At 31.6% G+C, this 13,854-nt stretch overlaps 1 protein-coding gene across 2 annotated transcripts; it reads left to right on the top strand.

The window, feature by feature from the left end:
• The first annotated feature begins 4,471 nt into the window (after positions 1–4,471).
• On the top strand, positions 4,472–10,267 carry LOC128674277 (uncharacterized protein). Of its 2 annotated transcripts, none has more exons than XM_053752759.1 (3): positions 4,472–4,642; positions 8,058–8,172; positions 8,908–10,267. In XM_053752759.1, the coding sequence occupies exons 1-3, from the start codon at positions 4,552–4,554 to the stop codon at positions 9,020–9,022; spliced, it is 321 nt and encodes a 106-aa protein (XP_053608734.1). In that variant the 5' UTR covers positions 4,472–4,551; the 3' UTR covers positions 9,023–10,267. The 2 variants fall into 2 exon arrangements, with proteins under 2 accessions (XP_053608734.1, XP_053608735.1); XM_053752760.2 differs by lacking the exon at positions 4,472–4,642 and adding an exon at positions 5,474–5,640.
• Positions 10,268–13,854: the final 3,587 nt, after the last annotated feature.

The following is a 13,854-nucleotide window of genomic DNA, read 5'->3' as shown; positions in this document are numbered from 1 at the left end:
CTATGAAACCGCGAGGTTTCATAGCTCCGAGCATAAAAAATAACTTTAAAATTTTGATTATTCAGCGTGCTTTTCTATAGGTGACGGCATCTGTCCCTTGAGTGCTGTTGGTTCCTGTCAGCTGCCTAGGCTACGTGTCTCAAAGTCGTATAACATCCACAGAAGAATATGGAGAGATCTTTCACAAAGGGGGAACCGCACGCAACCAACAATAAATAATAGGTTATTTTTTATAATATACAGAGTGCGATTTATTATACATTGGTATTACGAGTATTTTATCTACATGCTCAGTCCATGGTACTGAACAACTTTTCGTATGGAAGCAACCTTGAAATCGCGAAAAAAAATCAGCTGATCCATACATTTTCCACGAGTTAAATATTTAACTTTGTGTAGAACAGCAGATTTTTTTTTCGCGATTTCAGATATACCCCCATACTAAAAGTTGTTCAGAATCATGGACTGAGCATGTAGACAAATTATTGCCAATGTATTAAAAGTCACCCTGTAGAATATGTAAATATTTTATTATCTACAAGTTGAGAATTTAAACATAGTTGTAAACAATTCTCATATGCATAAGTAGATTCCATAAAGAATGTGCTATAAGTGGGTAATACCGTCCATAATATAGATTCTTTTCAGCTATGGGAAAACACAGATTTTAACTCATCATATGATAATAAAAGTTGATTATGACCACAGATTATGACAAAACTGCATTTTCCATATAACTGTTTTGTTTTCTATGATGTACAGTGGACTACGCGTCAAGTTACAGTGAATAACAGGTTCTATGCGTTGGTATTAGCGGTGATTTAAAAATATAGTAAGTGTGATTATACATACATTAATTAATCGATAAATGCTAATTAGGAATTTATGATCGTACTAAAAATATAGAGATCCGCAATAATTAACTAAAATTGAATTTAAAAAAAGACATTATAAAAAAACGTGAGAATGGAACGTAACAATGTTAATTGTATTTATGAATTAAAAAAATCACGGACTGTAAAACCGAGATTGAGATATTTTAAAATTCACATTATAATATACTTTGCTTTTTTATCATCCTTTCATTTATCCATTAAAATTGTAAAACTTCCCAATTATTAGTCAATCATATACATTTTTCAAAATCAAAATCAAATCATTTAGGTATTCAGAAATTAGGCCTTCACAGGCACTTTTTCTCGTCATATTCTAAATTAAATTATATTTACCAAAGCTACAAACTACTAGCATTTCGGAACGACTACTGCTGAGAAGAAATGCCGAAAGAAACTCATTCAAACAGTATTGGTCCCTATTATGCCAGAAGAGCTTACGATTTTTTAAATATAAATTTGTGTATAATTTTTTATTACTAATTAATTCAGTAAAAATTCATTGTTTCTAATAGAAATATATTAGAAACAATTAATTTTTATGGAGTATGGAGCTTGTATAGCAGCGATGATTGTATTGTAACGGATTTTAGAGTCGAAAAGCATTTCTAATATACTTTAATGAAACCGGAAAAATAATAAATCTAGTAATTTCATAAAACCGAACATTTAAAAAAATATGCGTTTTCTTATGTGCCCAATCAAATAGCCAATTTTACAGTTTGAATTTCGAATATGAGGAAACAGCAGATACATTTGTCATTTTTCTCGGGCGACGGAATGCGAAGTCACGGATCTACTAGTGACGCCAAAAATATTTAAAAAAAAAACTTTGTTTACGTGAAAGATGAATCAGTAGTAATTTCCAAGCATCGCTCGCGTCCTTCATAAGGCCGCCTACAAACGACTATTTCTTATATCACATTCCAATATTCAGATATGGACACAGTTTCTTTTTATTAAACATTCGTTTCGTTATGACCTCTATTTTTAGCAGCCAGTACGTCTTATCTAATATCTAACATCAAACGTAATAAAAACAAATAGATACTTACCTATATTTTCTTTTTTTACTGATAACTATGTAAGCACCTATTGGTTGAATAGATTTTATTTTATCTATCGATATCTAATTATCTATACTATTATTTGCGTTTGTGAGTTTGTATGTTTGAGGCGGGTAATCTCAGAAACTTACGAACCGATTTCAAAAGTTCTTTCACCATTAGAAAAGTACATTATCCAAAATTGCTAAAGGATATATTTTATCTCAAAATTCCTTCGGGAGCGAAGCCCCGGGCAACATCTAGTAATTTATACAGAAAATACAATCTAATTTTTTTCAGCCGTCGAGTATTTTAATGACATCGTTGCTATTTGTTACTTAGATAAAAAGGTTATGTAAACACGTAAACTTATTCGTCTAAATTTGATTATACAGTAAACTAGGTCTGTTTTATGTTGATCTTTACATTTTGCCGTTTGGAATAAATTATTTCACCAAAAGAAGGTTATGTAAACATAATAATTGAATGTTAACTGAACCATTTCATCCAAATATTTTTTAAAATTTGTTATGGGGTTTTAAAATATTTGTGTCTCTGTGTTGATATCAACCATAGTAGTCATTTTAATGTCCCCACAGCCGGGGCACTGGCCTTCCTTATGGAATGGTACCTCCTTGTACCATTCCATAAGGAATATATACTATACTCCTATAAATATATTATACTACTTGTATATAAGTATCATGACTCACCTAAAATATGATTGCTTCATATAAAATCCAAAATTGCACAGCGTGAAAATAATCCTATAATATAAAATAACTGTATTAATATTATACTAGCCTGCGGCTTCACCCGCGTAAATTTCCCACAGGAACAGTGAAAGATACCCTATGTCCTTCTTCATAATTCAAACCTAATGTATGCAAAAATTAAAGAAGATTAGTTGAGTAGATAGAGCGTGAAGAGGTAAAACAAACTCACTTCACATTTATTATATTAGTTAGGATATTTTTATTTGCCTATTGTACCCAGATGATCAAATGCAAATTAATGTCTACTAGTTTACGCTTTCATTGGTTTAAAGACGTTGGCCATACGTTGTGACCAATTGACGTACATTGCTTAGTATCTATGTGAGATGTGTGTTGAAATAACAGAAAATGAGGCAATGTACGACGCATGACTTATCGCGATGTTGGAGCCAATGTTTAGGCCCAAAGCCAACATATTGTTCAACGTGTTTATTTCAGAGGCTTTATATTTAATGTATGATATCATTAATAAAACATTCAATCTGGATCAATTAATTACTTGGGTAATTAAGATGTTTTATATACTCACTATGGTAATAAATATTTATTTTGTGAGTCCGGTTGAGTCACTAATGGATTAATTTTGCGATGTAGCATAGGACTAATTAATGAAGTATTACATTTCGTACAAACTTTGCTTTTAAGAACATTTAGTAACTTATTTCTAAAGATGGACATACAAGAGGCTGGGGTGCTTGATACCCGGGCAGCATATCCAATAGGGGAGTATCTGAAATCTGAATTGTGGTTTGACCAACTTTATCGATACCGATAATATGAATGCTAAAGTTATGTAGTGTTCAATATGTTTTTATTTATTTATTGCGGAACAACAAACAGTTACAAAATGAAATGGTAAAAAGTAAGAATTAAACAACTAGTTTACATAATTTCGTAACCAACCACGTTATCCACAGTTTGTTTACATTCGTTTTGTTTAAAAAGTTGCAGCTAGTGGGTAGACAGTAAAATTGTTGGGACAAAGTTCGGTACGTGCTTAGTTAGTATGATACATACAAATGAATTGTAAAAACTAATATAATTACATCACAATAACAATAAATAATATATATATATTAAATAAATAATATATATATATAATAACAATAAATAATATATATATTCGTGACTTGTGTTATGGGATACTAACTTAATGATACTATATTTTATAACAAATACATATATAGATAAACATCCAAGACCCGGGCCAATCAGAAAAAGATTATTTTTCATCATGACCCGACCGGGGATCGAACTCGGGACCTCACGGTTTAGAGGTAAGCACTTTACCACTGCGCCACCGAGGTCGTCAAAAGACAACAAAAACAAAAACGAAGTCGTAAAAAAGAGCTTGCAAAAAATATAATTTCTATAATTATTTTCTGAGAGTTATCTCACAGTCGTTAAACATCTGAGCACAGGGCTCCGCTTTTCTACACTTCGCACGGTGTCCGACATCCTCTATTGGAATTTCAAGTGAAATTTTAAATCACCTTATTATCTATGTCTGCAAATCAAACGTACAAAACCCAACCAGCAACCTAACCTCCTCGGGAAGATGTAAACAAACAATTTTCAAAGTCAAAACCTGTACACTAAAACCACATCTCATAAACAAGCCCATCAATGGCGTTCATAAAAAATAGATCACTTTTTGTTCTAAACACAAACATCTCCAAAACTGGAGTCAACAACCTAAAAAAAAAAAACTTGAGTCGCTCGTGTGTGACCAGCCTGTAAGGAATAAAAACACATGCTTTCTGAGATGACGGTCAGTCGCACATCGAAGTCGCGAGAGATAAGATACATTATAACCTTGACTTTGAAAATCTAAACATGTTGAGAACCGTGGTTTTCCTTGCCATGCTTGGCTTGACTTGCGCAGCTGTGGCTAGAGGATTTCTTCCGGCGAAACCTAGAGAATTAGGTATGTGTTTATTTTTTATTTTCTAATTTATAACGAACAAACTACCTCGGCATTGTATTCAATAATTACATGTATCTTGCATCTTACTCTGTCCTTGTAAAATTCAATTTTCTTTTTTACACTTAGGATGATATATATCAACAAACAAACATAATCGCAGCCTTTCAAAGGCGTCAATTAACAAATGTGCGCCTAACAATTATAACTAAGTGAACTTGTTCTCATTGTCATGTTGTGATTATCCTAAAACAAAATCCGATCTAAATCGATAATCGAAAGAGATCGGATACTACATAGGTATTGTAAGTGAAATTAGTTGCACAGTGAATCAGGTGGTAAAAGTGCTTACGGTTTTTCCTGCATGCAATTTTCTTTGCCAATATTCTTGTTTATGTAAATTTTTTAAACTGCGAACTTCAATTATTTTTTTTTTATATAAATTGTTGACATTTTCGTTGAGTATTTATGTTAACAGTTTTAGATACTATACTGCTAAGTAACTCTATCAGATTTAAATATTAAAAAATACATGTGTTTTCTTCTGTTGGTTGATATTAACAAAATACCTAAAAACTCGATTCTAAAATTAGTTAACGTTTAAAAATCTTAACAGAGACCCCAATTTCTGCTTACATTTTTGCTTCGATTAAAAAACGGATGCCATAAAACGATGTGGTTACCACGATACGCTACACGAACTGTCGTTGAGCAATAAATTTCTAGTACAACTGATACATTAATTATTGTATGTCAATTTGATACAACAATGTCACTTTATGATAACATATAGGGGACACGAGGCAAATAATAATATAAAGCAAATAGACACTGGGTAAAATTCGTCAGTTGACATCTAGATTTCAAGCAAGCCTGTTCTTGTTTCCTTAATTTAGTGAGGAAAAAAAAAATGTTTAAACTATTTGTAATCTGTGCTATGGCGAGCGTTGCGTTCGGCGCCACTGCCATTTCGCGGCTTCCGCCGAAACCAGCGCATCTTGGTAAGAAAAAGAACACGAATTAAAAATAAAATACACATATTATTTTGAAATACGAATTATTATTTTTTAAATAAATTACATATATTTTTTTAAAATTATGATTTTATTAAATCATCTGTTCCACGATTAAAGTAAAAAAAAAACATGCTTTTATATTACCAAAAATTACTAATATATTACTAACGGTTATCCATAGTGAAAGAAATTAGTACCTAACTACACAATTTTCTTCTGTTCAACTTTTAATAAGTGTACCTCAACCATACAGTCATACATTTATTGGAATAACTTTGTAATGAGTAATGCATTCGTTAAAATCACGAATTATCACGAATAATTATTGTTTTGGGAACTAGTTACGCCTTGGGGCTTTTCTCTTCTTGGGTCATACCCAATTATATTAGTAACTTAAAAAAAATCTATATATTTTCGACTTGTGCGCTTAGCAACATTTTAGCTATTTATTTTTATTTACATAAGGTATATTAGTCGCGTAAGAACTTCCAAATTCATGTGTATATTTCCGTATTATACATGGTCAACGGAAGTATGAAATTTTAAATGAATGAATGCTAAATTAGTTCCTAGTCATAAAATGTAGAAAAAATCCATTATATTCTTGTTGCTATTTTGTCGTTATGAAGCGGTGTCAGCACCTTGACTTGTGATTGATTGATAAAAGATTTGACCAAGGTTCAGATGGACAAGCAAACAACTTGCGAATACAATTATTTAAATTATTATTTATCTTCAACTGACCTTACGTTATTGTTTATTTTTTGTTTTTTCTTCATATATTTAAATATCATCGGTTTTCCCTTTGGTTTTTTAGTTTTAATATTTATAATAAAATTTCTGATTGTACTTGCCTATAGATAAATAAATCAATTCAGATGTTTATGATAAACAGGATGTGTTCTACAATTGTCGTTATATTTTAACGGAAAATTTGCATTTATTTGTTTACTGGCTATAAAATTAAGTAGCTTATAATTGGTACTTGAAATTTAAACATTTCACTTAGCAGCAAATCTGAGATCCGGGTCAAGCGGTAGATTAAAATGTTCATTAAATTTATTTTATAACGGAACGTGTTTGGAAATTTACGTTTCGTTTCTGACTCGAAGTAGTTTTTTAATATGCAAATCGGAAATTCATACTTTTCTGGTATTTGGATTTTCTTTTTTATTGTCAATTTATATTTCGTTGAAAGTATCAGAAAACATTTATTTTACTTTAGTGTTTCTGTCTGATTACAAACCCCAATGGATCCATTAACGAATCGTATTAAATCTTAGGAGAAAGTACTAGGGTATCATAAATCTATAGTAGGTTATATAGGTAGGTAAATGTTCAAGGAAGAAAGTATCTACGTCTGAAAATTCTTTAATCAATAAATTTAACTCGTTTTTTTCTGTTATCTCATTGTTGTCTCATTTTCGTTTATGTTGCTTTTTGTATCATACCAGTATATTTTGTGAAATTCTCGAAATTCTAATTAAAAATTTGAACTATTTATTCTAATTTCACGATTGGCCATTAACCCTAAAGCAAAATTCACATGCCTCAGAACAGGTTTGCTTCCTTGAGCATCTGACGCAAATGAATAAAATTTGAATATCAATTTATAATAATGACCCAATCTAAACTTTACACAAAAAAATGCACTGCTTATTATTATGTAAAAAATGCTATTTCTGACGCACATGGTATAACTATTTTAATATAGTTCCACTTATATATAATTTATTATCCGTGTGAATTTGTTCTCGTATAAATCTTCTTTGAAACGGGTTTAGATTAAAATCTTGCTCATAAAGTAGAAGCAGCTTTTATTTTAACTACGATATATTCATACATTAATGATGTCACTTACCTATTAATTACATGAGAACTTATAATCAAAGATGAGATTGGAATCGCCTTCTAAAAAACTTTCGCATCAAAATGAAATTAAAAGGGTTCAGTCACTTGAATTTCGAACGGTTTTCATATCTTTGTTTAAAATTGGAATCATTGAAAAATAAATAGTGACAAGGAAAAATGTAATTTTATTTTTTTTATTTTCGGATGTGGCGTAAGTAGTAATCTTCGTTCACGGCCAGTCCCGGCGCCTGTAAATTTGAGGCCAAGGCCCTCATTTCTGTCAACATGACTCTGGCTTATTTACTGTGATTATTTCATATGAATTCTCGAGGTTTTGTTTTAAAACAACACTGGCAGAATAAAAAAATTACAAAAATAAAAACCGCATTCGATTCTGTCAACATGTAATGCGTAAAAGTGATGTAAAATTCGGTAATTGATGCAGCATTTTTGATGGAGACCTTTCAAAAAGCTATATAAACTAAAATTTTCTCCAATGAAATAGCTGTGAATAAATATCATTGTTAACCTTTTTTTTTTCTTCTTTTCAGCGCACAAAGAGGGGTGCTATATACAAGAGATTGGCGATGTAGTGCCTTTTGGAACTGTCCTGACAGGGCCCCAGTGTGTGAGGATCACATGTGGAAGAATGATCGATTATGCCTCGTAAGTATTGTAATTATACCCGCATATATATCTACATATTTGGTAGAATATAATTTCAGTCATATATGTACTCTATCTCTCTTCTACGACATATATTTTTAATTACATTATCGATGTGGCGTCAAAGATTGGTCTTTAATCTTTGGTTCGCCTAAAAAATATTTTTTTCAAATTAAACATTAAAAGGTATTTTTTAAAGCCTATTTTGTGTCCAACTGCTGGGCAAGAATTATTTTAAACTTTAATTAGGCAAAACTAGAACTTCGCAGCGTCACAGTAAATACTGAATGCAAACGGGAACACGCGAAATTCAGAGAGAGACATTTCATCATAACCCGTCATCCAGAGGAATATTTTATACATCTCATTCATAATCGTAGTAAAATTGTTTATTACATAGACAATAGATCATTCTGTCTAGTCCGGCTGAGCCGTGCATAATCGATGACTTCCTGGCCTCTGATATGATATGACTGGCTCATTATTACGTATTTTATCATGAACTGAAGTTTTCGATATGATAGAAATACAATGTTACAAATGTAACTTTTTTAAATCTCTCTGAAGTCGGGTCTTTTGCCATAGATATATAAATATATTATCTTGGTTCAATACATTGCCATCATTCTTCATAGAAAAAAATAAATAAATTGATTATATGCCACAAGAGTATGGAACTTCTTGCAATTTGAAATTTTCAATGATTTTAAAAGGAATTTGTTTTTTTCTTTTTAGATGTGGCCTGATCATGACTGATGACCCCAAATGCTACGTCACAAAGGGAGACTACTCCAAGCAGTACCCTGACTGTTGTCCAGAGATAGAGTGTGAAAATGACAATTACGTTTAATTTTATAACTAGTTTAAGAATATCTAGATCTGATAATTTAATTCAAAATTTCTTATTACGAAGTTTAAAAACTGAATTAACATTTTGTTATTTTCGGCTCTTATTTTAATTTCTCACATTTCAATGAAAAAAGTGGTTTTAAAAATGTCAATTTAAATATTCATAAACAAACATCAACGTTGTTTATGTTCAGTAAAAACCCATAGTTACGCTTCCAATTCTCAGCCACAGATTACATAAACCTTGTGTTTGAAAAAACCTATACAGTATGTAAACAAATTGTGGGTTTTTCATCGCCTACACATCTTTGTCATCGTAACAATAGTTTTCTCACGAAGTAATTATTACGTAAGTTAAAAAAATGTCATATTTTTTCTATGAATATTTTTTAAATGCTTGCATTTATTATGTCTGCCCACCGACTTGTAGTGAAAAAGTACAAACTTTTGCAGACAAGTTCCGTAAGTAAATTATAATTTAAAAAAACCTAGTCTAGATGTAAATATTGAGGTAACTATTTACTAGTCTAAAATAAATGGGAATGAATGGGAATGAATGGGAATGAATGGGAATGAATGAACGTTTTTGGCTGTCGATGACATTTTGGTGTCTATATTAAATAGATATTTGAATGTTTCACCGGCGTTATGATTGTGTAAATTATCAAAATGTGATTTCTTAGTGAAGTTTAATTTGTAAATTGAAAATTGATTATAAGGTTGTGTTAAAAGAGTGCAAGATTTTCTTTAAAAACACGTTGGTTTACACTTAAAATAGAATATCATTCGTTCTTTTCTATATTTTATTACTTTCTATTTTTATATAAAAGTATATTTCAACATGGACATTACAAATTAATTGATTTGGAAATTACCAATTACGTGTAATATATTTGTATGTTATGAATTATGCAAATAATCTAAGTACGTTACGTAAATGTTTGAAGAGCCCAAAACAAATATATATACAGGTTAGATGATGATTATTCATTCTTTACAAGTAAATATTAAAAAAATTTAATGTCTCATCAATTTTCTTCCAATTTCTGTTTAATGTAAAGTGCAATGATTGTAACTATTTAAAATAATTATAAGTGCTAATTATGTGTTAGAAGCTCCGTAGTATGGATAGAGTTCCTTATTAAGGGTCGAGTGAGACTCTAGAAGCTATCTTGCCACCAAATTGTTGAATAATGTTATTTATAATTTGTAAAATGAAAATTTTAAATATAAGATGAATACATTATTTTCTTGTTTATATTTGAATACCATTTCCTACTTAAAACCTGACATTTCACTACTATGACATTTCCCGACGATAAAAAGAAACTAATATAGATAAATATATACGTTTAGTCGCAAAATGTCTCGTAATGTCCAATGGGACAATATGTGAAAGTTACATATGAATACTATATGTATTAATATCAAAATCAAAATCAAATCATTTATTCAGAAATTAGGCCTTCACAGGCACTTTTTCACGTCATATTCTAAATTAAATAATGTTGATAAGCTTCAAACTACTAGCATTTCGGAACGACCACTGCTGAGAAGAAATGCCGAAAGAAACTCATTCAAACAGTGTTGGTCCCTATTATGCCAGAAGGGCTTACCATTTTTTAAATATAAATTTATGTATAATTTTTTATCAGTAATATATCATGTAAGTACACAATAAAGTACATGGTCAAAAGGTATACTGAAACATATTATGATTGTGATCAAGTGCTGATGAAAGGAAAAATAATAATATAGTAATATGGACCTTATATATCAATACAATATGTATTTATATGTAGATGTTGTTGAAAAAAAACAGTATTTTGGGTACAATAATATTGTGCAATTTTCATGCTGTAGCTTGCTTCCCTGATTCCTATTTTTAAATTTTACCACTCGAATAAGTTCCAATTACAAAACTAGACTCAAACCAACATAATCGATTGATCCGGCGGGCGGGTGCATAAAAAGTTTTAGTATCGCTTAGATTGAAAACTGAATCGGCGCCGTTTTCAAGCCGCAATTTATTTTCAATCGAAGCCCGTTTTGGCAAAAAGGTGCGGCCAGAAAGGTTCAGCTTTATTCATGTTTATTTTTTTTCTTTCGCCCGCCTTTTTCAGCTTCCATGCCAGTTTTGGGATAAAATAGTTCATTTTTATATATGGCAAGCAAAATATGGGGTTACCTAGTAAAAAATATATTATATTTTTTTATTTTTCTCTTAGATTAGCCGTGTTTTTATTGTCTACTAACGGCCCGCCCTGGCTCCGCTCGGGTAAAACCATAATGTAGAAGGATTCGTCTATCTCGGTGCTAAATTTCATCAATATCTTCCCAGTAGTTATGAACTCAATCATCAAAAAGAAAAAAAAAACAAAATTACAAATATTTTATCTTTATAATATCAGTATGGACGTATGGATTGGATATGGATTGGAGGCAAATAAACTTGTAGTAGGGAATTAGATTTATCTGGCTGGACTGTAGGTACATATTGCAACTGATGATTTACATAATGTAAAGTTTGTAGCATGTAGCAGACATTTCATAATCAATTATAAATAATTGATTATGAAATGTCTGACTTTCTGTCTGTACATAATTATACGCGCAAAATCTATCGAAGAGATTTGGGTGGTTCGATTCGGTTCGTAAGGGAAAGCGGTTATAATCAACGAAATAATTTTTATATTCCATTTAAAAAACGAACTTTGAATTTAGAAACTAAATACCAACTGTAAATAAGAAACAAATGGGAAACAACAAAACCTATAGTTGTAACTTCAACAAAACAGCGCCCAGCAGAGTTGGCGAATATAAAAAAAGGAAAGTTGAGATAACAATGATTTAATGAACGTGAAAAAGTTAAAGCATTCCAGTTCAAATGTGACCCAAGAGCGTGCTTCGTTCTTTATTTGATTTTTAATGTTTGGATGGGAAAAATATGAATTAATGGTTAAATAAATACAATATTTGACGAATCATGTGGCGGATGCATTTCTGTACACTTTCTGACGAAGTATTTTGCGGATATTTCAAATTGTATTTGAGTTATACTAAAGGTAAATTAATCTAGAATTAAATAAATTAATCGTTTTATTACTTTGTGTATGGCCCTGATTTTCTGAGCAATGCGAATGTGATGTCTTACGAGCTTACGAGAGATGTGATATCTTTCACAACTATGGCTATGCCATCGACCGTTTGAAGTGGAGACGAAAAAGTATACAGATAAGAGATGATGATGATGATGATGATTCAAAGAAATTAAACGAATAAAAATCTTGACAAGTCCATGCGAGGTTTGGTTGGCGATGGAAGTTATACTTGTAAATTCGGGACCGGGTTCGATCCCCGGTCGGGTCATGATGGAAAATGATCTTTTTCTAATTGGCCCGGGTCTTGGATGTTTATCTATATATGTATTTGTTTTATAATATAATATCGTTGAGTTTGTATACCATAACACAAGTCTCGAACTTACTTTGGGGCTAGCTCAATCTGTGTGATTTGTCCGTATATATTTATTTCAATGTTATTTGAACAATATGGCGGCCGACACAGGTAAATCGGACGTTACGTTGTAAATGCAATGTTATCTGCACAATTATGGTCAGATATGAGATCCATCACCGCTGCAGTTGACTAATGTAGTGTTATTTCCTGACCAGGAATTAACTGTAGCTCTGTTTCCCTCGGCCTTCTGCGAATTTATGGTTCGATTCATAAGCTTATATATGGATATAAGCTTATGAATCGAACCATAAATTCGAACACATGGGTATGGACATAGGTATGGATATGGACATTCGAACGAACACATGGGTGTTCGTTGTGGCCGAGGGTAATGGTCATTGCGTGCTGTTGTCAAAACAAAAAAATCTTCAGTCGAAAGTGATCAAAAAATCCGTATATGATACATATTTTGCGAATGCGAATCATAACATACAAAATTTAAAAAATGTATATAGCTAAGCAGTTAAGAAATATTTAGAAATTAAACGTGTAAAATTTAGCCTTTCCCATAGCATATGTAAAGGAATAAAAACCGTAAGGTTTTCTAATTTATTCCTTTACATATCCTGTAAGAAAGGCAAAATTTTTAAATGTAGATACAAAAAAATGCGCGTGCGCGTGTCCACCTCGCACATGACTTGCTATTCTATCTGTGGAATTATCAATATTTTGACAGTGCACTGTGAAAATCTAATAGACAAATTCATGATGATACTTACTGGTCTGTTACAAGGACCACTTCATATCCTCCTGTGGGTGTCTTACGAGATGGGACATATAACTTTGGCAGCTGATAGGCAACACTATCAATTGCAATTATAGAGACGTAGAACCTTAAAGTGAACCTTTAGACCAGTAAGGAGCCACAGGCTGTTCCTCCTTATTGGTCTAATAATTAATATAATTAAAAAATGTCTGATATTTTTAGTCTAAAAGAATGAAAAGTATTATATACTAGCTTTTGCCCGCGGTTTCGACCGCGTGAATTTCATAGTAAAATCTCAGTAATTTTTTTATCGCGTACTGTGTAAGACTGATAAACATATATGATTCAAATTCGCATTTTTTTCTCATCTTTAGTTCAATTTCCAGTTTCCCGCTGCGTGTCTCGTCCCACAAACTTGTAACGTCCCACTTCCTGCTATGTAATGTAAAGTAGATATCCCGTACCGTTTCCTACATATTGTGCCATCATGTTTTTTGCAATGTATTCCGTCCTGTTCCTCCGGAGCGGGAAATGAGAAGGAGACAGGAACAGGACGGAACACATTTCGCGCTCCGACTCCCACTCTTTCCCACACTTTCAACAACGCG

This window comes from Plodia interpunctella, chromosome 12 (assembly GCF_027563975.2).
Source record: "Plodia interpunctella isolate USDA-ARS_2022_Savannah chromosome 12, ilPloInte3.2, whole genome shotgun sequence".
NCBI lineage: Eukaryota > Metazoa > Arthropoda > Insecta > Lepidoptera > Pyralidae > Plodia > Plodia interpunctella.
The sequence above is the reverse complement of the archived record's forward strand: the minus strand, read 5'-3'. Positions and strand labels throughout refer to the sequence as shown.

What these genes read in the sequence shown, in the direction of transcription:
- LOC128674277 (XM_053752759.1), top strand. Translation starts at nt 4,552, where the DNA reads ATGTTGAGAACCGTGGTTTTCCTTGCCATGCTTGGCTTGACTTGCGCA. An exon ending in GGCGAAACCTAGAGAATTAG is followed by an intron (nt 4,643 to 8,057) that starts GTATGTGTTTAT and finishes TCTTCTTTTCAG; the next exon opens with CGCACAAAGAGGGGTGCTAT. An exon ending in AGAATGATCGATTATGCCTC is followed by an intron (nt 8,173 to 8,907) that starts GTAAGTATTGTA and finishes TTTTCTTTTTAG; the next exon opens with ATGTGGCCTGATCATGACTG.